The sequence below is a fragment of the Poecile atricapillus genome, chromosome 1 (genome assembly GCF_030490865.1).
Source record: "Poecile atricapillus isolate bPoeAtr1 chromosome 1, bPoeAtr1.hap1, whole genome shotgun sequence".
Taxonomy (NCBI): Eukaryota; Metazoa; Chordata; class Aves; order Passeriformes; family Paridae; genus Poecile; species Poecile atricapillus.
In genome coordinates this window covers 24,631,590-24,658,334 of record NC_081249.1, presented here as the reverse complement: position 1 = coordinate 24,658,334, position 26,745 = coordinate 24,631,590, and the positions used below count along the sequence as shown (strand labels likewise).

Genomic DNA, 26,745 nt, shown 5'->3' with positions numbered 1-26,745 from the left:
GGAAAAGCAAATTAAAGGACTGGTCTTTAGATTTAAAATAATTGACATTACCAGCAATGATCTCAGTATTTGCATCAGATAGATTGATTGTCTCTTCCAAGTTAATGGTAACGTTAACTTGATGTGCATATACAGCTCGGTCTCTTTCAATTTTAATCCCAATCTTTCTATTTTAACCCAAATAATTCTGTTATTCCTGATCTTTCTGTCACATCAGTCTTAGTAAGAACTGAATCAAGCTGCTGACTGAACCACTGGAATAATGCTATGTGTCTTTTCTAAAATGTTATAGGCAGGAAAAGTAACATTTAAGACAGATGGTGGGAACTGTGTTATTGTTTTATTGAAATTTTCACATAAGGTTGTTACAAGGCATTGCTGTAAGACTGATACAAATCCCTAAGCAAAAAGGCCCTAATTTTACTTAAGAACTTAATACACTGGGTGAAAAATTATGTCTCTACCATATATGAGCAGAGAGGGAAAGACAATGCCTGCTTTTCATTCAGTTTGGAGAAACAGCAGCATACAAGTAGTACATGGCATTTAAAATCCAGGTCAAGTGGATCTCCTTTTCTTTATTCAGGTTTTACATCAGTGTAGGTCCATTGGCTTGACTGTAGTTAAATGAGCTTTATAATTGTCATCATTTAAAGTGGGTTTTCTCAACAACAGCATACAGGCTTTAGTTTGCTGTTCTGAGTGAAGTGGAAAAGGTGGTATAAAGGAATTTCCTCTAAAACTAAAAAACATTCATACTTGTAGAAAAATTCACATGCTATCTGGAGCCATTCTGTCAGAACTGTAAAATAAATCAAGAGCAGACAAACTGGTAATGCTTTATTTTATTTTTTGCTACTGAAAACTTAGTTCTACAAAAATGCTTAGAAAGAGGGTGCAAAGTCACACCGTATTTTTTGACTTCAAACAAAATCGGGTTTTGTCTCCTTTTCAGAGGTGCTAGTGATGTTTTCTGCCTTTTCTCAAACTTGTTAAGGGCCACAGAGCTGCTTTCATCCCTTTCCTTCACTCTGGGGCTCTACTACAGGTAAAACCAGCTCTCCTCACTTCAAATAACTCTGAGAAGATGATACTCTTCTTTATTTATTTTCATCAAAAATCATGAGAAGGATATCCAAAACTAGTTCCTGTGATAAATCTTGCTTTGAGCTAGTCATAGAATTACTTCATAGAATAATCCTTGCTCAGTTGAATTATGTGTCCAAATGCAATTGGAACCGTGTAGCAGGGTATGCTAAATTCTCACATGTACTTTTGAAAGTGTTTTGCAGGGTTTAGAGAGTAAAAAATCAGATTTTGTAGAGAAACTCTGTTTTCTGGAGGGCTTTTATGGTGTTTTTCATGGTCTATGAAATAACAAACTAAAATGAACACCCTGAAGTTATGAGTAAGTATATAATATTATATTTTTCTTATTTGGTAGTGCCCAGAGACTGACAAGATAAAATAGCTTATTAGCAGTTACCTAACTCTATGTCCTCTTAGTTTAAATTTCCAAATTCAGCGCTACTGCAATGTGCTGATCACCAAAACCATGCAATACCCAGACATCTTTTGGTGTGGGGGAAAAATCTCAGTATTATTGCTGTATGGAAGTGAAAAGTCAGGATAACAGCGACACCACCATTCCCTTAACTACAGTGAAAAAAATTAGCAGTACATCTGAAAGTGACAAAGATGAACAAAATCTGGTTCTCTGGTATTCTGCTGTGGTTGGTTTCATTTAGAGCAGTGTGAAGGACAGCTGAAGATAAGCAATGGATCTCCAGGAAGTGTTCAGAGGAGCCAGGCATGTTGGCAACAGCTGACACAGAAGTGGAAAGAATGGGAGGTCATCAGGCACTGGGAATTGGTAGTGGAGTCATCAGTACCTCTGTTGCATCCTAACGTGGTCTCTTACTACTCTCACATCCCTACAGTTTGGCTGCATTTGTATCACTCTTATGCAAACCTTTCTTCTTATTTGAAGAAGCTGTTACCTCTAGCTCCTGGTACTCCTTGATCTCCTGGTGCACCTTTCAACCCTGGGAAGCCGGGGAGGCCAACATCTCCTCGGGAACCTGCTGCTGCTCCAAAAACGTCACCAGGAAGGCCCTTCGGTCCTGGTGCTCCTGGAGCTCCAGATTTTCCTGTAAGGCCTGGGTGTCCCTGCAGTCCAGGTAGACCATTTGGGCCTCTGTCTCCCCTGGGTCCAGTAAAACCTATAAATAAAACAGGGACTCGGCATCACAGAGCTCACTACAAACGCTGGGAGTTCAAATCCTAGATACACCAACATGATTGACCCCATTACCACAAACAACAAGGTAAAGCCTTCTTCTGGACTGGAAAACTGGAGCTGGTCTGAAAGTTAAGCCCAAGCATTGGTGAAAGCTAGCATGGAAAACTGCAGAGAATTCCCTGTGGCCTGGGAGCCATATGGGAGCCCAAATTTAGCAATTAGAGCACTCTGTAGAGCTTACCAGGGAGATAGATGTTCATGGTCCTGCCCTGTGCTGCACAGAGCCATGTTTTATGATGCATCCCTTGCCTGCTGATCAGGACATGCATCAGCTCTTTTGCTTTCTCTGTTCCTATTACAGATGCTGTAGATGAGACTAGAGAACACTGTCAGGCTGTGTGCTGCCTGAGGGCAAAGCAGCACCTGGCACTGGAAATGGGAAAGTTTGCAGCACGTCAGAATCTGTGATGATTTAGGACTTTGAAACCAGATAACTCAAAAAAAAAAAAATTCCAGAGAGCTCATAAATTAAGTTGCATCAATGGCTTCTGTAGTGGGGTACAGAAAAAAACCCCAAACAACTCATTACCCATTTCTCTGACCAAATAAACTTGGTCAACCACAGTGAAGAGGTAGTTTCTAAAGGTAATTCCTGTAATTGTTGCTGGACTGACTGACGATTTGTGAACACACCCACTGCAGCTTATATGTGCATGCCACTGCATGGATCACATCTGCAGTGGAACACACACAGGCTCATTTATACTAATGTTGGAAAGAATTAAATGGAAATACTATTTTCTTTCTTTCTGCATCATCATCATGAATATAATGCACTTGAAATCTAAAAGATCTTGTGATTGAACTTCTTTATGAGAATGTCATTAATTTTTACCATCATATTTATAATTTTGAACAATAAAGCAGATTTTAAAAGGTTGGCATCTAGGAAATTTTTCATCATTATGGAAGTTGCAATAAATACTTCTGGATTTGAAAAGTAGTGTTTTTGTCTAATGGCTTATTGATTCAATGTAGAAGAGAAGTGAAAATGTACCTGGAATCAGGTATTTGTATTTAAGTGACTGCAATAAAAAGGTCAAAAACATATAAAAAATGACTAATTATTTCAAGATACCTGGAGGACCCGGGAATCCTTCCCGACCTGGATCACCTCGTGTACCATTTAGCCCTGGGAAACCCATTGGACCCGGATCACCTGGGAATCCTCTTGCACCTTTTGCACCTAAATTATATAAAAGAAAGTATGAAAGTGTGATCTGAGCAAACAAAACAGAAATGTGCATATAATGTAAAAAAAATAGCAGTAAATATCATCATGGTGTGTTTCTGGATGCAAAGATGAAACCTTTAAAAAAATAAATTAATGGGGCTGTACAGTAGCTCTTTAGAAGTAGTCAAGATCGCAAAACACGGACCAAGAATCTAGGTTAAGTGCTTTTACAAACATGGATTAACCTGGATTAAAGACTAATGATATGGAGACTACTAGGGTAAAGATAATTAGTTTCACAGACTTTTGGAGCTTTTCAATATTTTGTAAATTAAGGCCTTTAAATTGAGGTCAAAAGGCAATGTCAAAAAAGAATGTTCACAGAAATCGGCACAGATGAGATGCTGTAGGAGGGAAAAATAAATTTCCTTTCCCTGCTAAACTGATCATGGAACAAGAGCAGACTGGTTTAGATAACCAAGTAGGAGAAATGTAAGGCTAAAGGTTAAATATAATAATCCCTCAAAATGAATACAAATTAACTAGCCTAGTTACTATATTTGTAACATTACAGGTCTAGAGAGGAAAAGAAAAGAAAAAGAAAGCTGTGCCCTGAAAAAAAAAAGGAAGTGCCAGTTCTTCTGGCACTGATCTCTTGCTCATACTGATTTTTCTCTGATTTTTCTCCTAACAGCTAAAATGATACCTCACTTCCCTGTGATACTGTATTTCACATTTCAGTGAGGACAAATATTACTGTTTTTTAACATCTCAAAACCTGCAAGCACTTTGTAGAACTCCTTTGTTGTATTTCAAAAATTATATATATTTTTTTCCATGCAATAGTTTTATTACATGAGTCTCATTAATTCACTGTATTACAAGATCAAGATTTTTTAAAGTTCTTTGAAAAGAATTCCTGTGGAATGCTTTGTTCCCCTGCCCTCCCCAGCACTTTAAACTTTTTAAGTTCCCAGCTCAGGCTTGAAGGTCAACAACATGCTTTAACATTTAAAATGTTGTTGCTTAGCATCACCATGAAATACAACTCAGTTATTCATTACTGAAAGCAAGTTTCTCTCCACACTTTAACTATGACAAACCAAGGAAACTATCACTTGGATTTTAATACTTTTTTCACTTTAGTTTTCTGGAATTTATATTATTTAATATAAATAATATGTTAATGATTATTTTTAGTTTTAATTATCATTTATGAATGGGAGAAGAAAACATTTAGAAAGATGAGAAATAAGGTGCACATAACCAGCCAATGCAGTGTGCATAATACTTCACAGTGATGTACAGGATTATTTTTCTTTCCCTTATATGAAAAGTAACTTCTCAGAAAGAAATCAAAAGGAAAATCTCAGGCTTTCAGGTCTCAATGAAAAATTCCAATGTGCCTCTTACCCAAATGGCATCTTGGTTTTGTTTCCCATCTGCAATAACTGACTTTCATTAATTCTGTTCAGTATTGCACTAATTAAAAAGCCATGTGAGAGAAAGAAGGTGCAGAGAATACAGCCACCACTTACCACATATTTCAGTAACTCATTATGTGATGTTAGCTGGTGATACCGTGTTGTGCCGAACAGCAGCACAAAAAAGGTTTTTATTTTGGCCAATGTAATGTTTGGTTTGCAAATGTTTTAGCTGTTTGAGACAGAAAACAGCTTCAAAATTTTATTCACCAGCAATCCTGAATAACCAATATGTAACTCAGGGCGGTCTGTGTGTGTTGCCAGGAATTTCAAAGGAACACAAGGACATGAGGGTGGCAGACTACAAAGACAAGTCCTTGCTTGATACACTGTGTGCCCTTAGTACCTAGGACACTAAGAGACTTGATTGTCTATAGAGGAGCTCCATGCTGGATGAACAGAAGGTGGGAAATCTTGTGGACAAACCACATCACTCTAAGCAGAAAACAAAAATTATCTAAAGGAGGTGTTGGTGCTTTTGTGCTGATCTGGAGAATGTGGGTAGGAAAGATGCTCCAGCCAACTCAATTGACACAGCTACGGCAAAAAGAAGCTGTGAAAATGTGTCCTTTTCCTCCCAAGCTTCTGGTTCCGAAACTGCCTCAGATTGAAAGGCAGCTATGAACAGAGTTCTGCACTCGGCTCTGCAAGGGGCCCTTCCCGGGACTTGGAGAGAGAGAATGAAAAACAAGTCTTAAAAAAACCCCAAGTCTTAAAATTACTAAAGCATGTAAGCTAACAAAGGCAGAGAAAGATCTGTAGAAGAGCTAACCAAGAATACAAAATGTAAAACACATGAAACAGCATTGTGTTATGGCAGTCTTACAGCTGGGAGTTAAATCTGACCATACTCACTGAAAGAAAAACCTTCAAGCTCATATGAATGAAAGAATAAACAAATCATATTCAGAAAAAAAGCCTGCAAATATTGCAAAGTAAACAAGAGGCATTGATCCTAGCAACAAACTTTGGCACTAGGACTAAGGAAACACAGGTAATCTTTTAACAGAGATAAAATTTTCCCTTTTAAGATCCTTTAGTCTGTCATAAATCAATTATCAATCCATGTATGTTATAATAAACCTTGTGTTGAAAAAAAAAAAAAAAAAAAAAGATCTTGACCTTAAAATTTATACTCCAGACCTCTAAACTTGGCTAAAGGACAGGGGCACAGAAACAGATGCATCAAGAATTTTACATTTCCCAAAATCTGAAGGACTAAGTTATGGGTTTTTTTATAGTTTTTTAAGTGCCTTTACAGCTGGTGATGAGAAGGATTTATTGCAAAACAGTTTTATTGCTGAGGCTGGGAGTACATAAGCTTATAGGAACTACTGGTACTGGTCAGACCTTCCCTCTTCAAGGTCAGTCATTATGACCACTCAGCACACTTTGCCCATGTGTCCCAATTCCATCTCACACAGTCCATCAGGCTCTGTCCTCACCTCCTTTTCCTCTTGAAAGAAGAAGTGGTGGGGAGCCCCAGGATGACCAGATGGCCTCTCTGGGCTAGGGGGGACCAGCTCTGCAAGGAAGGTGTGCGTGGGTACAGACAGAACAGTCGTGTTGTGTCAGACAGCCTGGCCCACGACACTGAGCCACACTGCGCCTGCTGAAGGCACTCTGTACATCACTTGAGAAGGATCTGTCACAGTCCTCATCCAAGCTTTTTATCACCCTGCTCTCAGAGGACAGGATTTGCCTTGTGAGGTGTGCACTCAGCTCTGAGAGACCTCAGTGCACTCTCTACCACTAAACCTGTAGACTCGGTATACTCTTGCAGGTGGAGAACAGCAAACGGGCTGTCCTTTCTGCCTTCTGTTTCATGGCTGACACTCATTAGCAAAGGCAAGCTTAGTTCAGGAATGGTAAAAGCACCTGGGCTGCACACTGCTTAGATCTCTCTGGCAGGGTCAGGTTAATGCTGTGTTCCAAAACTGGTTGTCTGCTAAGGCTGAGTTACAATCAATATGGCAAGACACCCTCCAAATGTAGTGTATGTGGGAAACGCAATATGGGTAAAGGCAAAACATTACCTGTGGCTCCTGGCACTCCTGGCTTTCCTTGAGATCCCTTTGGTGGCCTTAAACAGTCTGCACCTGCAAACGAAAAACCAAGTTAGCTGCACTATACATGCTCCTATGTTGCCTCTCCGTGTCTCTGGGCCTGTAGTTGAGACAATTTCATTAAAACAGGTGGAAGAAATTAACAAGCAAACTCCTAGTTTGAAAAGAAATTTTATTCTTCATTGAAAAAAGAATTGGCTATGAGCAGCATTTTCAGGGGAGCACTCAAGCTGATCTCCACCCCAAGAGCTGCTCTCCTGCCCATTTTACAGAGGCTGTGGTGGCAGGTCCAGTTGGACCAGCATGGGAAGGGTAGTCCAGCCTCATGGATGTTTGTATTTTGCAGAATAAGAAAAGCACTTTGTTTCCCTATGGGTGATTTATACCTGTGAAGCAATCAAGTCAATTTTTGTAAAAATCTAAGGGTTTTTTTCTTATTTGTCACATTGCACTGAAAATCTTCACTCAAAGTTCTTAATGAAAAAAGTTGCTAAAATTTCCTTGGGCACCTAATTTCTGGTTTTGTTTCTTAGATTTCACATAAATCATACAATAAACACTCAGGAGGGATGAAATAAAAAATCTCTGAGTTGCAGAAGTAAAAGTGCAGTAATTTTAGAAAATGTTCAGTTTGATTAATTTAGTTTAGAGCTATGTAGAATATATGCATAATTATTTGTGACCTGAAGTTCAAGTAGTTTACAACCAAGAGCATCCAAAGCAGTCATCAGAAAGAAAATATCCATCCATAAAAGCAGCATAATACTAAAAAGAAATTAAAACCATTTTTATGTACAGTACCTGACCATATTGGCTCGGTTGCATCTCCTCTAGGAAAGTCTTCAGTAACTTGCCCACAATCTGTGAGCAAAGAATTACAAAACACAGTTATTATCCAAAAGAGAAAAATTGCAAAAAAGACAAAAATGTTCTCAATTCTAACCGAAATGCCTATAAAACCAGCAGATAATGTATTCTCTTATGTATTTTGCACACATACCACACAAATTATTTGCTGTAATATACTGAACACTCTATTTACACATTGATTAGATCCATCCTGTCCAAGTTAGGAGGCTGTCCCATGCACTGTGTAAGGTTGACATGTACTTTATTGTACAAGCTTTAGCTTGAATATTCTGCCAGGCTTCTCAAAGTGGAGGAATAAAACTCTGAGCCTGAGATCTTCTGAATGTAGCCCTGGCATTGCTATACTTGGAAGGGACTTGAAAAGCTGCAGAAGTACTATGAGGAGCTCTGAAGGGTGGAAACATGACTTTCTCTGGTCAATTAAAAGATTATGTTGGATGGGAAAAATCAGAGAAAACCAGAGAAAATTTGAGAAAAACTGGGATTTCCAATGGCGGGACATTGCTCCATTGCCTCCAACTGTTTGAAACCTGAAAATGTTACTTGCTGGCACTAACACATTAATTCATGCTGTATCAATACCTGACATGAAACTACTGGGACCTCAGAAGTATCTCCTTTTTCAAGATTCCTGGACAATACCAGCATTTCCTTTTACCCCACATAACCCCCACCAAGCTGTCCCTTTTCAACAGTGTGCTGTATAAATGCTGCACACAACTCAGTGCTGATCCCCCATGGCTCTGATGTGAGACAGAGCAGTGTCTCTTACCTAGTTGGCCAGGCTCTCCCGGCAGACCAGGCAGACCTGGGGGTCCTGGGTTTCCAGCTTGTCCTTGGTCACCTGGAGGACCCTGGAACCCTTTTGGACCAGGAAATCCTTCACCTGGCAGGCCTGCTTCTCCTGGAAAGCCCTTTGGGCCTAATTCACCTGGATAACCAGGATCACCAGGGAAGCCTCTGACAGCATCACCCTGCGGGAAGTGAACATAGGTGGTCACTCCTGACTTTGCTGAGAAACAAACGCAACTCAAACAGCTGAAACATCTTACAGGCAGTAAATTCTCAAGTGTTGCATCCCATCTCTTTAAATCAACATTGAAAATAAAGTATTTTTAAAATAACCTGACTTTAATGTAGACCACATGGCAGTAAGGGCATGAGAGAAGTGCTCCTTGAGGGAACATTCCCCTTAAAATGTTGGCTTATGAAAAGCACTTGGGCAATTAGAATCAGTGCTGTGGAGGGGCTCCTGGCCATTTCTGAAAAGCTGTAAGTGGGTTTGGGGAGACCAAATGCATCGTTAGAGATGTTCCATTATGGCTTTTACTTCTGAGAAAACCTGACATAAAAATGCACCCAAAAGATTTTTTTCTCTGTCTGCACTCCTAGTGATATTTCTACACTACTGAATCAACACTTTACAAACATCATTAGAAAAGGCTTTTCTATCTTCAGAACCATCTTCTCTGGTAGCAGTCTAGAGTGCCTAGTATAGCCCTTGCCCATCTTCAAATATGATATATCCCAGTGGTTCAAAGCTTCATTTATGATGGGCCACAGGAATTCTTCTTGCAAGGTATTTAATTTTGCCTATAGAAGGAAGTTAGAAAATGAACAAAGACTACATGTCTCATTTCTAGATAGCTACAGTTAGTTAGATGAGTTGCTACCAAGCAATACAATGGCATAAGGTACCTTTTAGTAATACAATAAAATTGTAGTAAATTTTGCTTTTCTTCAACACAGTTATACCAAAGCTATTGAAGTACAGTTACAAAGAATCTCAGACTATACTAGAAGGAGTCACTAATAAACCAAAAACTACCACTTGTTGTTAAATGGAAGTAAAAGTGAAAAATTTTTCTAAAAACCCTGACAGTAAACCAGATGCTTAATTTATCAATAACCAGCAAGCCCCGTCTATTTTTGCATCATCTGTGAAAGAAGAACAGGCTGGTGATCATTACCCCTCAGAATTAAGTGCATTAGTAACTGGGTGTGGTGTATTTGCTGTATTTGTTGCTTACCGGAAGGCCAGGCTGTCCTGGTAAACCATTCAACCCATCTCTGCCTGGTAAACCATCTTCACCTCTGATTCCAGGCAGCCCGGGATCTCCTCGGATTCCTTTGGTGCCTAAAGAACACCTTCCATTGTGAGACCAATCTTTCATTAATACTATAAATAATAGGAAAATATAGGTGATAAGAATTTTCACTCTACCTTTCGTGGTTATGTGTAAAGAGTCTCCCTTTTCTCCTTTCCGTCCAGGAAATCCAGCTGGACCCGAAAATCCCTGGTGTTACATACATTAAAAAAAACCCAAAACAAACCAGAACTGCTTAAGAAACAGGTATCAAGATTTGCATTTCTACTGTCCTGTTTAAAAAAAAAAAAGCCTCCTTAAATTTTTCTGTTTTCTTGTTAATTTCTGTGAAATATTTCCTCTTCAGTTGTGCAGAATCTTTATTAATGTGTTATAACTAGAAGCAAGGTCTCTATGGCATGGTAGAGGAGATTTTGCATGAGGATGGATGGGGACACCTGTGGCTTTCCATGAGCTAGAGTCCTGCAGGTGACTGCTTCTGCAGAACTGCACTGGAGAGAACACGGTGAATTACTCAGTGTTAGCCACTAAAGAAAGTGCCCTGAGCAACTCTTTGCCACCTTGGAAAAAAACCTTAGGGTTCTAATCTTAGGGATGCGCAATTCGTCCCGTGCACCCCTCCAAGGAGAACAACCTTGCAGCTGGCAGTGGACTGTGATTCACAGCACTGTTTTGGGGCTGAGAAGTAGCACCACCTTCATTTACCAGACAAGAAATTGGGCACAGAGGGATTGAATGATAAAATCAATCAAATCACAGACCTGTGGTTAAGTTTTGGTTAGAAGGGAGGGCTGGAGGACTCTGGCCCAGCCCAGCACTTGGAGATGAGAAGGTTGCTCAGGGCCTTGCCTAGCCATGCACTGAAAATCTCCAAGGAGGGAGACAAAGACAAACTAAAGACCGATCTCTGGAATTCTTGATTCCTTGGCATAATGACTGGAACCTCCTCCTAAAGAGCCCATCTGAAAGTGCAGTGTCTTGCTGCTGGCCAAGAGGCTTGCAATCACAGAACCAAATGCATATCCATGGTAGGCGCCAAGGCCCAGAGGTTACAGAGTCATTTACCAGTGACTGTTTTATGCCAGTTAGCTTTAGTTCTGAGTAATTACACTCATGCTCACTAAAATATAAGCTGTGTATGTTAGGTTTTCCTCAGCCACCTCTTACTGCATTCCAGGGCAGAATGAAAGGGATGTACCAGATAAATTTATTTTGTTTTAAAATACTCCTGTGCCAAACATTATTTGTAAGTGTGTCTTTGGCACATTCTGAGTGAAAAGCATGTGTAAAAACTGTATGTCAGCTGCAGGTCACCACATGAATACAGGTTTGCACTTCTGTTAGTCAAAAGAGTGAGATTAATTTTGATTATAAGCATTCTGCTTTATGTGGGACATCTTTGAAAAGTGCATTTTAATGGTGAATGAAACCAATCTGTACTCCATGGTAAAATTGTTTCTTTTGGACACTGATTTTTTTCAGGCCAAAAGAAATCTCAGGAACATAAAACAATAGTGAATTACTGCATTAACACTGCAGTGATAGCATGATCTTCACATTACTATTTTTTTGTTCTCAAGATTTAGTTATGTATAATACAATTTAGCACAGAGGTATTTTCAAAGTATTTTACAGCTGCTTCTAATTTATCTTTCTAAACAGAAAAAAATCCCTTTGTTTGGGATAAAACTTTATTTTCATTAAACTGACAAAGATCTCATCAAGATTAATTGTATTTATCATCCCCATATGTACCTTGTTGAACATGCTTAAAGAATTATGGAGTGATTTGTGCCCCAGAATATGGACCAGAATATGTAAGCTACATTGTTTTACTTTCTGAATTTGCTGTGCTATGTCTGTACATGTTTATACTTCTCTCTGTTCTACAGTAACTTAAATTCTGGGATGAAGAATCTCAAAAGCAAAAAGCCTTGTAGAACTTACAAAGTTTTAACCAAAGTATCAAGATTATATTTTTGGAAATATTTCTGTCATTTTTTTATGACTTCTAGAAGGTATAGCTTTTCATAAAAATATTTTGAATTTTTGCAAAAAAATTTACCTTTTCTGCTTTTTTTTAATAAAGTCAAAGTTTAATGTATTATATTTTAATTCTAAAAAATCCCCAACTTTAGATAGTTGTGAGTGAGCTTGGTTGTTATGATGCTCAGAAGAGCCTAAAGTACTAACTGAAAACGTTTGCTTTGATTTCTTTGGCCTTTACAATGGTATGCAGTGATAAGAAAAGAGGAATGGTTTTAAACTGAAAGAGAGTAGTTTTAGATTAGATATTAGGGAGAAATTCTTTACTGTAAGGGTGGTGAGGCACTGGAGCAGGTACATAGAAGAGCTGTGGATACCCCATCCCTGGAAGTGTTCAAGGCCAGGTTGGATGGAGTTCTGAGCAGCTTGGCCTAGTGGAGGGTGTTCCATCCCATGGCAGGGGTTTGGAACTGGGTGATCTTTAAGGTCCCTTCCTACCCAAAGCATTCTACAATTCTTTGATAAACAAAATCAGCTTTTGGGCTTACAAAGGGCTTATTCTAAAGTCTTGAGAGATGTGACTGACTAAAGCCAGTTCTGCCTGTGAGGAACCATGATGCAGTTAGCACACCAAATAGTACAGCACCTCTGTGTATCATTAACAAACGGGCTGTTATAAGCAAAGCCCTTTTCTCAGTGTTACTGAATAGTATTTTTTAGAAAGACTATATTGTAAACATGAACCTTACATTTTATCAGTTTAACATATGCATCCTATGAGCAACAAGCTTAGGTTACTGCTGGAGTTGTTTCCCTTCTAGATAGACAGATCACACTCAGTACTACAGCAGCTTGAAAGGGTTCTGCTTTCTTCAGATAGAAGGTGGACTTTGGTTTATGAGGAAATCTTTCACTCTCCCCCAAATTTCCTATTTTCACTTCCATCCTAGCAATTTTTGGCCTTCAGTATTTTATAGATAACCTCCTGAAAGCCACTTCAAAGTGGGGATGGAGGGAGGCAGGCAGGAAGAAAAGAAAGGAAAAAGGAAAGGAAAGGAATAATACCTTTCATCATTTTCCCATGGAGAACAGCTTGAGGTTTTGGATTTTTTTCACAGTAGGCATATAAAACTAGGCAATAAAGAAAAAACTATCTCACTTTTGCTCCAGGGTAGCCAGGAAGACCATGTGGTCCTTGATCACCAGGTTCTCCTTTCCTTCCAGGCTGGCCAGGGGTTCCTGGAAAGCCAGGAGGGCCACGGGGGCCAGTAGAGCCCCTTCTGAGTTCTTCACCCAAAAGGCATCTAGTGCAATCCCCTTCTTCACCTAAAGAAAAGATTGGAATAAGAAGAAAGAAAGCTCTATCAACAACAAATAGATGTGCAGCTGTATCCATCTGATATATAGACTTGAGAATATTTGAGTATTCTCTCAAATACTTGAGAGAATTTTTTTTTTTGTTTTGTTTTTTTTTTTGTTTCTGACAAGAATCCAACACAGCATTTCTTTGTCCTGTTAGCCCCAGATCAAATTCATCAGTCCTCATGCATGTCATAGGTCAATAAACCCAGACTGAACACACTTGGGCTTTACATAACGCATAACAGCAGATCATCTATTGAGTTATCTGTTATAACCTACCTTTAGGTCCTTTTTGTCCTCTTGGCCCAGGGAAACCTTGTAGACCAAATCTACCTGGTGTTCCCTCTCGTCCTTTTAACCCAAAGAGAGGACCTAGAAGTTTAATTAAATAAAAATATAAATTAATCTACTGTAGATTTACTCATTTTCTTTTTCACTCCTATTTCATTGAGCTGCAATGCATTTTCCCATTTCCTCTAATGTCACTTACTGTCTAACCCAGCCTGCTGTGACGTACTCCCTTCTCTCTTCCTCTCTCCATCTTCTGACAGCTTCTCACACTCATCCTTAGTAACTTTCATCTGCTGTGGCAGACAATCCTTGCCGTTCTTTGCTCTAACACTGAATTCCTCCTCTCAGCCCAACCTACTCTGCATTAGCACAAGTAGCCTGCTCTGTATCACTTCCTGCACATCTTTTTCTCCATTCTTTCAAATGTTGCCAGAGCTGTCTAAAAATCATGCAAACTTTTTCTTCATGGATGAGTGTACACGACTTCTGTGTGTGTCCTCTCCATCTCTCATTTAATTTAATTTAATTTTTCATATTTCATACTGTCAATATCTCACTTTGCCCTGACAACAGTGTCTTTAAATTAATCAAAGATGTTCCTCTGAGTCCTCCTTATCTCTGTTTTTGCACTTACCAGGGGCTCCAACGGGACCAGGTGGACCACGAAGTCCTGGTGAGCCATCCTTACCCGGAAGCCCAGGTGGTCCCGCAAAATAAGCAGGAGATCCTATTTCACCCTTTTCACCTTTTGGTCCCATTTCTCCAGGTAAGCCTGGCTTATCCCCATCCGCTGAAACAGAACCAGGGAAAAAGTTCAAAACAATTTCTTAACAGTGCTGCCCAAAGAGCTGTGATGTAACTGACGAGAAAGTTCATACAATTGCATCTAACACGCAAGGAAAAATGGACATATTTAGCATGGAGCAAAAATGGTAACTGCACTTTTCACTTGAGCAGATCAATAGCAGCTACAGAAACAAGGCTCTGTCATCATCTCTATTTCAGCAGTTTTGCAAGAGTTCTATTGGTCCAAAGGCAAATGCTCCTCTCGTTCTTTGCTACCCACAGTTATTATCTACTACCCTGCACTGTGTAGCACATGATCAGCATAAAAATTTTCCCCACTGTGATCCTGTATCAGTCAAAACTCCCTATAAAGTTAAGCTGTTAGAACATGCATTGCTGGGGCATTACCATCAGAAAATCCAGGATCACCAGGCAATCCACGATCTCCCTCCTCTCCTCGGTCTCCTGGGAGTCCAGAAACACCTGGAAAGCCTGGATCACCTCTTGCACCTGAAAGACATCCCCAATTCCACAAAATGTGTTAGTGTCATGCTGCTCTTTGTAAAAAAGCAAATATTAGAATCTTCAAATGCTTTGGAGTAGTAGAGTTTACAATAGTTTCTAAAACGTAGCTTTAGAAATGGATTGTCAGGATGGTGTGGAGCCACCAAGCCCAGGAAGAAGGGTAGTATCTTTCACCTTTCACTAATATGCAGCTAGAGCTAACTTGCTCCTGGGAATCACAGAAGAGCAGCTCTCTGAGGAGAGCCCCTCTTCTTCCTACAGGAAGTTTCTGCTGTATCAGATGTGTGATATGTGAGCTTTCCTTTGCTCCCCACTACCAAAAGCATCTGCCTGGGCCCAGCTATTGCCTGCAGTATCGTGCTCTTGTCAAAGATTAGTGATAGTAGAGGACATGTGGTATGTTCAGCCCCCTGCCTACTTCTTTCTGCCTCTACATAGTCCCTCCTGCTTCTAAAAGGCTGGCAGGGATTTTGGGGTGATTTAGCCAATGTTTTGGGCCTCTTGCCCCCTTTCTCTGGGAGGAAGGGAACCATTTACCACTAGTCTCTCTGGCTTTCAACAAAATTTGTAAACTCTGTGGTATGAGGACAAAAGACAAGGCAATGGCATGTGATCACTCTTGCTGTTTTCTGGCACCTTCCCTTGAATAGTTTTGGCCTTGGCAAACTGCTATCACCTTTTATGTGTTTCTAGTCTAGCCATGCAGAGCCACCACAGCTCTGCAGAACAGCTGACACTGGGTGCTACAAGCTTAGTGAAAAGATCGCAATGGAAATGTATAAAAATTTAAAAAAGGAAAAAAAAAAAACCCTCACATTCTTTAGGGCTTTCTAAATTTGTGGGTTTCTTTCTTTCTTTCTTTCTTTCTTTCTTTCTTTCTTTCTTTCTTTCTTTCTGTCTGTCTGTCTGTCTGTCTGTCTTTTCTCTTAGATGATAAGAGGGCTCTCTGCTGTGCTGTCACTACTGCACTTTATCCAAAGTCTGAAACAGGACACAGAAGACAGACTCCCATTCTTCCTTTCACTGGACAACAAAGTCACACGCTTTTTTGCTTGCTTCTTCTCTGTGGATACAGGCATGCATGGAAGCCTTTTGTATAGCAATCCAGCTTTAGTGGGAGAGACAAAGAAACCACCTGCCTGCAAAAAGGTGATTAGGGCACTCTCTTGGAAGGCAATTACAGCTTCTGGAACACTTTAGCAAACACATTTTTTTTAGGAGTTGAATTCTCCGAATGTCATGCTTTTGATCTATGCAGAAGGTAGTAAAACAGCTAAGATAAACAATCCAAGCAAAGAAGATGTACCTTTCCTTGGGATGCGGGAAGGAAAATAGGAATCTGGCCCTGGAGGACCCATCTCACCAGGCTCCCCCTGTCAACAGAAGTTGAAGTATCACCCAAGCACCCAAGAACATTATTATAGAGAATTTCTTTTAAATTAGAAATGTATGCCCACAAAACCCCCAAACTCCCAAGGACACTGACATGACATTTAAGAAACCTCAAAGATATCAAATTAACAAACTGCGTAGCTGGCTCTACAATGACAACAGACACGATTGCTACTACACGATAACAGAAAAGGAAAGAAGGCAAAATGACATCTAGCTTATTGCTTCTAGCAAATTAAAGTAAAGCATTACCTTGCTTCCTCTGGGACCATGGCCACCAGGCGGACCATCAAATCCTGGAAAACCCTGTAATGCACACAAAAATGATTGACTATTCCTTTATCAGAGAGAGGCTAAAATTATTTGGTCTGTAGCAATTCCTGTAACACCAATAAGGTTCCTTGTGGTTTGATGCCCCACTTCTTGGACCGAGCCTAACTCTTGCCAAAGGCCAGAGGGACCTGCTGTGCTGCAGGCTGTGTCACCCCTGGCAGTGGTGCAGATGGAAGGAGCACCTACACTCACACCATTCCATGCATGCTGCAGGGTGCAGGAGGAGAACAGGGGATCCCTTTTCTGAGACACATGGGCCAGGGAGCCAGACCACACCAACCTGCTGCAAGAAAACTAAACGAGTCACAATAATCACAAGTAGACATATTTTCCCTGTAATGGAAGCAGTGAGCAGGGAAGTAGCACTGAACTACACAAGTCCTTTTTGCTCCTTTCCAGATGGCTAAAGACTGTTTGGCTGAAGAAAGATTGAATGAGAAGAACTCGGAAGCAGCTAGATTTCAGAGATGTTGCCCCAGATGAGATCATCTCTTCTGTGTGCTTTACTCAGCTCTTTGACAACTTTTGTTCTCTACAGAAAATGTTTATATGTACCCTGGAAAGAAACTGGTGTTAAAAAGGTGTGCTTTTAGTAGAAAACAGTGGACAGATCAACAACTGATGTCAATTAACACATTTTTGCTGAAACGGTAGTTTTGTATAATGCACACTTATAATTACATTATTAGCTACCTTCTTTAAATTTCAGAATCTTTCAAGTTTCAGTGGGTACAACTCTTACCCAGAACTTGAGTGTTAACAACCAGCTCTGCAAGTCACTCTTGAAGTAGTTTTGAAGCACTAAAAGTACCACAGCTCTCAATAAGATGCTGCAAACTTGATCACATATTTCAGAGACTTTTCTGTAATGGCAAGTGTACATCACAGCATTGGAAAAAAGAACCTCTTGATTATCAGTTGTAAAATCTCTTTACACTAGGTGGAGCTGGTGGCCTAAAAGCAAAGCCAGCAGCTTCCTACTTAACTGCAACTTCATCTGTGTGCTGGCAGGACTTAATCATCCTTCTTTATTTCTTAAGAATAAAATCACTCAATGAAAAGGAGGTTGCGAACAGCACATAAAGTAGGATGTCCCCTCTCACACACACACATTGTACAATGACAGTCCATCCAAATCAATGTACCTTCTGCTAAAATGATTGCCAAGGTTCATCCTCAAAAAGGAGCAGCCACTGCTCACATCTGACTCGAGCATGAACTCATGTTAAGGTCAACCAGTGGGCTTTAATGGGTTTTGCATCAGCCTATCCATGTACGTACTAATAATAGCAATTCCCTTCCACACCACCAGGACTGAATGGCTGTGCAAATGTTATTTTTCTGATTTCATGTACTTTCATGTCCCATGTGTTTCATGTTATTATTGTTTCGCCTTGGTGGCAGGACAAATCTTTAAACAACTAAAGATGGCAAAGCATGGAAAATTCGTGCATCCCACAGCTATTTACCTCATGGAAGTGATTTCTAATGCTGACTGAAGAAGTCTTTTACTGAGTCCAAACAGAAAGGCTCTGTCTGACAGAATGCTATTTTAAATATTTGGGTGTGTTTCCATGGGGACAGAGATTTAACTGGTTTATTTATCAGTTTCCATCTCTTCTCCCTTTGTGATATCCAAGATAACTGTACATCTCAACCGCATCTGCAGAAAGCTATTCAAAAAAGTTTCTGCTTGTAGCAAGAAAATTACAGAAATCATAATCACAGTAATTGGAACAATGAAAGTGACACCTTCATGTAGTTCTCTCAAAAGATGCTCATGGTTTAAACAAAACTGGACTTTAACCATAGGGTAATTTTTTTTCTCACTGATGAGAAAAATAACTGACCCAAAATTAGAGTGATGGATGAACCCAGATGATATTTGTTAGACTGCAGCTAGTGTAATTGCAGGCAGAATTTGTCCTCTACAGTTTACTTTTCAGACAGATTGTCTACATATGTGTTAGAAAAAACAGTCTTGTAGGAAATACTCACTCTTTCTCCACTGAGTCCTGGAAAACCATTGATGCCAGGCAGTCCCTGTGAAGGTACAATAAAATTAACAAAATAAAATTACATTCTAACATCCTCATGGCAAAGAACCATTATTATTTATTAGATAAAATAATTCTAATGGCTTGAAACTCTAACAGTCACACTTCAGATATGTTTTCAATTAGATTTTTGTATGGCGCAAACAGTACAAGTATGAAATCTAATCTGGAATTTTATTTTATTTCCTCTCTTAATCAATCAACATTGTAAATTGACCATAAAAATTTTAAAGATGACTGAGATTTTTAAAAAGAACGTATTCTCAGTATAGTTCTCACTCCATTTAAGCACTTCAGAAACAATGCCCCAAAACAAGCAGTCACAGATGCTACAAGGAAGCACTTAGATTAACTTTTGTTTGACTCCACAAGCAAGTGGAGTCAGACTTATGTTTGTTAACCATGGTCTGCAGGCAGCTCAGATGGAAACAGTGAAGTACAGCCTGCACTGAGGACCAGGACAGCAGCTGTGGTTAGTGAGCCCAGCTTCAGGTGAGAGATGCACAAGGCATCCCAGTGATGGCACGGGCTCACCTTGCCATTCTTGGGCACACCTGTGAGTCCACAGGCACACCTGTGAATCCTGTGGGGGCCTCCTCCCACCACCACTTCAAAATGGCCTTTTTGCTTTCCTGCTTCAGGCCGTTCTGAGCTGGCCAAACCTACTGATCTGAAGAACTGTAATTTCTCTGATCTGTTCATCTGTGTTTTGTTCCAGAAGGCAAACTCCCAGCTTAGATCCAGACATTCACATGAGTGAGTTCTACCTGTAACAAGTGACTCACCCTTTGTCCTGGGTAGCCCATTACCCCTTCTTCACCTTTTTCAAGAGGAAAGAGAAGTACACCCTAGGAAAGATTGCACATCAGTTCATCTTATTTCTTCATTATGTGCAAAAAAATTGCAACAGTGTTTTATGGAAGCTAAACAGGAAGAAAGCATCATTGTAACACAAGGATAATCTAATAATAGCTGCATGTGAAAGAGCTGTTGTCCTTAAAATTAAGTGTAACATGCTTGCTTCATTTCAAGAGCAGGAGCAGGACATTAGAGAGAGGACAGTGTCTCCCTCCTATCATCTCCTTTATTTCTTCTGTGTCTGCAGCTCTGAAGAAGAGCCAAAGTAATTACTGAGCTATACAACCAATTAAGCAACTCAGCTTATGCCCAAACTGTAGCTTCAGAAAGCCATTTGGCAAACACAGGCATGCTGCTATCCATCCTACTATACAAAACAAAAGGAGAAACACGTATCTTCTTTTGCTACATCAGCATATAATCTACAGTTTTCCTAATGAATAAAAAAAAATCCTACATGTGTAAAATATGACCGGCAGCTGAAGAACTGGCTAGCAACCACACATGGAGGGCATCAGGGCTCACAATGTGACCTTCTCCCATAACCTTGTGGAGCTGCTGACCAGACCATCTGAGAAAATAAAGCTCTGCAAAATGCTCAGTGAGGCATCCCTTCTTGGTAAAGACTGTGTTTTAAACCCCTCTGGGCAGTCAAAAGGAACCACTCAATGGCAAAGCTATTTAGTCAGTCTAGAGGTTGTCTGTGATTTATAACTAAACCATAACTAAACCTTCAGTCAAGCTGGGTTGACAGCTTTATACAATACAGAAACATATGGGATTACTGCCCACTTACTCAACAGATCTAAAAGAAACATGAGACAAAAAGTCTGTATGTGTTGGACAGTAGGCTAATAAGGATTAAAAAATATTCCATGTATTCTTATTTAATGAAATATAGTGAGATTTTAAAAAATAGATAAGAAGAATAAGTGAACAGATTTATTAATAATTAAAATTAAAAATGTGTGGGAAAATCTTATTTTAGTAAACCAGTAAGAGAACAACTGATTGTGCTGTGGATTTATTGCACATCAAGTGCAAAGTTCAGGTTTTCTGAAGCATCAGAACTGGTGTCTCTGCTTATAACACATCTATATTGCTCCATATCTATATTGCATCACATCAGTGAACAGCACACAAGTATTAACTCCAATATTATTTGAATTTGTTCTTCTCTGCATGACTTACTGGAATTCCAGCTTCCCCTCTTGGTCCAGGGTCTCCTCTTTCACCCTAACAATAAAGAAAAAGTGTTCAGATAGGTTTGGCACTCCCATTTACATTTCAATAATTTTATAAAACACAAAATGATGGATGAAGAGAAAAAACTCTCCTCTTGTGCTGTTTTTTATTCATACACTTCTTGTATGAAATGAATGCTTTCTTAATTAGTTTTTGAATTTGCTTTTTAAAGAAATTTTTGATAGTTTTTTTGAAAAGGTCTCTAGGAATGTGAATGCCCAGCTCTTTCCAGCCTTGTTCATGAGATGTCTGGGTCATGAGTGCCTAAGTAATGCCTGTTAATAAATGCACACTCACCCACTTTTACCTACTGATTATTTATGAATTATTTGATCACGAGCTCCTGGTAGGGTAAGACAAATCATAGCCTAAATTCCACCCTCTATATTGATGACATCTCCATTGAATATAAGAGCTCTCCTGGTAAGTAGCTCACATGTGGGTGTCTCATGAAAATCTCAGCATGTATGTTATTTAGGGCAGACTGCAGAGAGTTAAAGGTGTTTTTAGATCTTCCAGTATCCTAGCAATTTACTCATCTTACTGCAGAAATCATATGAGCCACATAAACTTTCTAATTTCTTTCTAACTTCAGATATGGGACAAAAAATAACTGGTCTGGAGGTTGGTGTCTGATACAGAATATACCCATACAGGGTATGACTGCCTCTGCTCCCAGCAAGAAGCAACAGATGAGAATAAACTGCATCTTGCATGGGGGGATTTCTCCAATATGTATTAATAAGCCTTAACTCTAAGTATATAAATATCTGCATCACATAGATAAGTTATCAAAACAAACACAGTAATGGTTTCTCAGCAGGAACTTCTGCCTGCAAAATGAGATGTGAGTGATGGCCAGTAGTTGCATGCTTAAACAAAAAGAAAAAGTTTGCCAAAGGCACCTCTAAACTTGAGAAATACTTTCTGAATTACTTTAGCCACCATAGTTTCAATAAATACTTTATGATCCAAGTTTGTGAAAGTATCAGATTTCTCTTTTGAAATATGAAAGTCTTTTAAGTTGTATATGTTAAACCCCATTTGAATAATATTTTAGTTTTGGTAGTGCAGAGCTCTCACTAAACAGGCCTTTGTTTATTTCAGAAAAATAGTTACCTTGTGTTTGTCAGAGGGGACACCCATCAGTTCTCTTGTAGGAAGCCCAGGTGGACCTGGAGGACCTGGGGGGCCCTGCAGGATAAAAATGAAGGAACATTTACTAACAGCTGTAATACCTGGTCAAGCTGTTCATCAGCAGAAGCTCCAGGACACTGCAACCAAAGGAGCAGCACAGATTTGCCCCTCCTGGGAGCATGGTTCTAAACCTTACACAACCATACCAAATAAATTTATGGCAAGATAAATTAATTTTGTGCTGGGTTAACATATAGCAATATTTGCTCTTGCTCTGTGTGTTTCCAGAACAACAGCAAAAATTGCTGCATTACATAAAGTGGCCGGGCTTTATAAATTCTGTAAGTTTTACCTCTGTGTCAGTGTAAATGAGAGCACAGAGAGACCTAAACATTCAGGGATTAGTTCAGCTAAGACGTCCCTTATAGAGAACATAATTACTTTCCAACCTATACGTAATTTTTCCTCTTATAATTATATAATGCAATTGCAAATGAAGAGAGTATTTAAAATATGTTCATTAATAAATAGCAGATAACATCCACCTGTCCTTTAGTAGTGACATGAATTCATTAGTTTTCCTTTACCTGTTCACCTTTTTCTCCATAGAAGCCAAGGCCCCTGTTGCCCTGAAAAAACAGTAAGTCAATGTTTACCAAGTGTATAACTCTAATCTAATCTAAAATTCAAATTTAAACATGCTTAAAAGCCTTTTCAGGCTTACAAGTCTGTACAATACCACCGAAGAACTGCTATCAAACAATAGTCAAGGTTTACCTTGAAGTATTTTTATAGATTTAGAAGTAATTTTACAGACCTAAACTTTTAGAAAGACAACTCTATTTAAAATCTCACGCTACCAGTTCTTTGAGTCATCCACTGAGTAATGTCATGAAAAGATCAAGCATTTCTTCTGCAAGATTTTTAATAGCACTGAATGCTAAATAAAAACACCTAAATGGGCTGGAACAATGAACTCATATATTTTTTCCATGGAGATAAAATTGAATATTCTGAAGACTGCAAGGATTCTCTGTTCATAGGAAGCTACTGTGACTACAGTAGCAAATTAAATCTGGCTCTAGAACTGATTTAATCTTTTCAGGGTAGGTGATCCCAGTGTAAGATTAACTTCCCATGGTATGCAGCCAACAAAAGAAAGTCTTGTGCTACACAGTCTTTGGTGCAGCCAATGGTTCTTTCTTTCACCGCCTTCAAGTAGGTCTTGAATAAACCTCAGCAACACAAAATCAACATGAACAACCCTGACACAAGGACTTACTTGTGGTCCTGGGGGCCCTGGGGGTCCTGGTGGTCCCTGGGGAAGCACAAGAGGGGGGAGAGAGTTACTTGTTGCTTTCTAATCAATGCATGCAGGAGGTGACTCTGTCTGAAACCTAAGTATGTATTTAGTAGGGAGTGTATTCCTCAGCATCCCATGTGCTATTGTCACTATATTAGCTGTATTTACCGTTCTGAAAAATACCTTCCTAAGTCACATTGTAATCTTTCTGAACAGAATAATGGCAGTTACCCAGCCTAGATCTAATGAAACCCATTTTCTCAAGTAATAAGAACTTGTGCTTTAGGATCCTGACTAAGCAACATTTTAAGCTCATACCTAAAGTTAAGCACATCTTTAAGTGCTTCACTGGGCTGCAGTTTTGGTATTGTATTGGTCTGTAAGGGGGCTGAACTACCCACAGGCATCTCAGATTACCTACCTGGAATTGTACAGAATAAAGGCAAAGGAAGATGGTGGAAAATGAAACTAAACAGGACCTGTATCTGGCAGAGGCTTACAAGAGATAGGAAAGCCATGAATTGAAGAGACAACCTCCCTTGCTTCAGTCAGCTATGCTGGTTAACAGGCTCCAAAGGGCTCTACATTAAAAACTCTGCGAAATGAGGGAAAGCTGGGGTGAATAAGAAGCATGAGCTGTTCAGCTCATGGTGAATGAGTGGCACAGAAAGGAGAGAAGGTTGCAGATGGAACTGTCCACCTACTGTGCCCTGAAGGGGATGTTAGCTGCATAATGCAAAATCAAGCCTAACTTGCGAGGAAAAGATAGTAACATTCAGGTGAGACCTGAACTCTTTACACACCTCTGCCTTGCTACGTACCTTTGTGTGCACAAACACTAGACTTGTTCTGAAAAAACGTCCTTTTGAATCACTTTACTTGAGTAATTTGTGAGCTACTGCCTAATCTACCGGGCAGAAGCACTGCACAGGGTATCCCATAACCTGGAGAGCCTGCAGGGACGTGGGGGAGCCACGCCTGCCTTCCTGCACTACCCAGCACTTAGAGAAGAGCAACGAAGCAAACTCAGACCTGAGAAGTGCTCCTGTATCTCTCTCACAGGTGATTCATAGCTTTAGAGGCAGTAAATAAAGTTGGATGTATTTTTCTCAAAAGAGATGTTGCCAATTTGGTAACCAGAGGGATGTAGGTGTGGGGCCTCCCCAAGACAGGGGATCTGAAAATGTATGGTTCACAGCACTCCAAATATCCCAGAAACAACACTGGAAATATGAGTCACTGCAGGCTGGGCTCCTACATGAAGCTCTGAGCTTCTGTAGGTTTGTTCTAAAGAAAAACTAATTAAAGGACTGATTTCGCTTCAGGAGGACCAGTGAGAAACAAAAGGTGCAGTTTACTGCAGGTGATAAAACAGGTCAGTGCAGAAAATTAACTTTGAAAGGCTTAGCATGCTGTGGGTTTAGGGTCCTTTTTGTTTGGTTTAGCCTGGGTTTTTTGGGGGTTTGGGGTGGAGGGGGTGTCCCTGAAAACAGCTATGGAGGCTATGAGTCAGATGCCCTGAATTAATTTTTTGCCTCTCAGATCAGGGATGTAAAGCAGGTCCAAAGTAAATTTTAACAAGTCAATGAAAAGAGCAAATGCTACAAAGTTGTATTACAGGAAAATAAAAGAATCTTAAAAAAAATTAAATCTATTGAATTTGAATAGCTGCTTCTCACCCATAAAACTATTAACCATGGAAATAAGAAATGTAGAAATTGTATCCGGAGAGAACACAGTCTTCTCAAAGAACTATACTACAACAGATGTCAACATCAATTCTCTAAATGATTTTGGAAAAAAAATCACTGAAAAATAGTTTAAAGATAAAATTGCATTCTAAATACCATTCAATCTCCTGTGGGAAGTATAGAGAGCAAATATACATATCCTTTATGAGCAGAAAAGATAAAATATTCAAGTAATTCTACTTCTGATAACTCAGTGTAGGGAGATATTCCAAGGAGGTTAAAAAAATACAATATGAATCAAAAGCCTCTGACAGCATAGGGCAAAACCCCTGTACCTCTTTCTGCAATATTCATCCCTCAGTGTCTCATAGTGCTTTTTAAAAGGTTTCACATCAATTGAGACCTTCTTGCTATTTCTAACCCAGGTTACAATCCAACATAATGGAACTTGCTGAGATAATTCTTCTGTTTGGTTAATTTTCTAGAGAACATAATTTAAATATACTTACTGGTCTTCCTCGCTGTCCTCTTGGACCAATAGGTCCCTGAATACCCAGTGTACCTGGAGGTCCCTTTAAATAAAAAAATCCACCAACAATCAATAAATGTTGTTCTGATATTAGTTACTGCTGACTCTTCATCACATCCACTGTAACACTACTTACTGGAAAACCAATGAACCCTGAATCCCCAGGATCTCCCTAAAAAAAAAAAACAAAAGAGAAAGAAAGGAGTAAAAATGCAATTAATTCTATATACAAAATGGAATAAAATCTTTTTGTTGCTCATTATTTTTCTTCTCATTCAAACAACTAATTATAGCATGCCATTTTACTCAAACCCTTCCTTACTGATGCATTCCACAGAGATGTTGAGATAACTGAATGTGGGCCACACAGATTTCATACCTTATAGATATGGTTCAGTTGCATGTAATAGAAGGGTACAAAGGGTACAAAGGTGGGTACAAAGTTGGCTAATGAAGTTAGGGATCCAAACTACAAAGCTGAACTATACAACAGACCACGCTGAATTTTATTTTTTAGAAAAATCCTACCTAACCAGTGGCTTAATTAGGGCTATAACCTTAGCTGAAATGTCCAAGCTCATTTTTGTGAGATGCATGGGAATTACTGAATCATTTTGATTCTCTTCTGAGTCACTAAAAGCATTTGGAACATACTGTTTTCAGTGACCACATATTTTAACTTCAGTACATGCTGAAATGTTTTTGGAAATTAGAACCAAAAATGTTCTAGCCTAAAGACCTTTCAACACACATAAATAATGTGGCATCCAGTCCAAACACCTTCAATCATTTTAAGTAGCATCTTAACTGCCTAGTTAATTTCGGTTTAGTCAACAAAATAATTTGTGGAACCAAGTACTTTCTGAAATGCATACAGGTGTCAGTAGCCATCCTTGGCTACAATACAGTTGAGCATTTCTTAAACATTACTTAATCACTCCTGACTACTGACTGCAGATCTGAAGATTTTCTAAAAGGAAAAGAAGTTTCCATAAAAAATACAGGCAACTTACAAATATGTCGAGAGAAATACCTATTTTGGCACTTACTGCTGGCACAAAATACACACAAAAAATGTCAGCAGATCCTTTCTGTGCTGAGTATAGCTCAGTTGTAGCTTTAAAATCAGCCACGATTTATTCTCTGCATATGTAATCCCTTATCTCCCTCTTATACCTTCAAATAATGCAAGATTATATATATATATATATGAGAAAAAGATGCAAGTGATTACAAAACCTAAAAA

The 26,745-nt window shown here is 39.3% G+C and overlaps 1 protein-coding gene across 2 annotated transcripts in view; it reads right to left on the bottom strand.

Annotated features, from left to right (window-relative positions):
- COL4A2 (collagen type IV alpha 2 chain) overlaps positions 1-26,745 on the bottom strand; it is a 139,354-nt gene that overhangs the window by 20,654 nt on the left and 91,955 nt on the right. For both annotated transcript variants that reach the window (XM_058846073.1, XM_058846080.1), the window contains exons 9-29: positions 25,636-25,671; positions 25,480-25,542; positions 23,259-23,294; positions 22,564-22,605; positions 21,959-22,033; positions 20,786-20,830; positions 19,522-19,584; positions 18,678-18,722; positions 16,599-16,652; positions 16,261-16,327; positions 14,838-14,939; positions 14,278-14,433; positions 13,632-13,724; positions 13,150-13,316; positions 10,121-10,193; positions 9,927-10,033; positions 8,669-8,870; positions 7,828-7,887; positions 6,997-7,059; positions 3,381-3,488; positions 2,001-2,222 (exon numbers count right to left, since the gene is read on the bottom strand). In XM_058846073.1, coding sequence (XP_058702056.1) covers positions 2,001-2,222; positions 3,381-3,488; positions 6,997-7,059; positions 7,828-7,887; positions 8,669-8,870; positions 9,927-10,033; positions 10,121-10,193; positions 13,150-13,316; positions 13,632-13,724; positions 14,278-14,433; positions 14,838-14,939; positions 16,261-16,327; positions 16,599-16,652; positions 18,678-18,722; positions 19,522-19,584; positions 20,786-20,830; positions 21,959-22,033; positions 22,564-22,605; positions 23,259-23,294; positions 25,480-25,542; positions 25,636-25,671 — 1,879 coding nt within the window. The remainder of the gene's footprint in view (positions 1-2,000; positions 2,223-3,380; positions 3,489-6,996; positions 7,060-7,827; positions 7,888-8,668; positions 8,871-9,926; positions 10,034-10,120; positions 10,194-13,149; positions 13,317-13,631; positions 13,725-14,277; positions 14,434-14,837; positions 14,940-16,260; positions 16,328-16,598; positions 16,653-18,677; positions 18,723-19,521; positions 19,585-20,785; positions 20,831-21,958; positions 22,034-22,563; positions 22,606-23,258; positions 23,295-25,479; positions 25,543-25,635; positions 25,672-26,745) is intronic.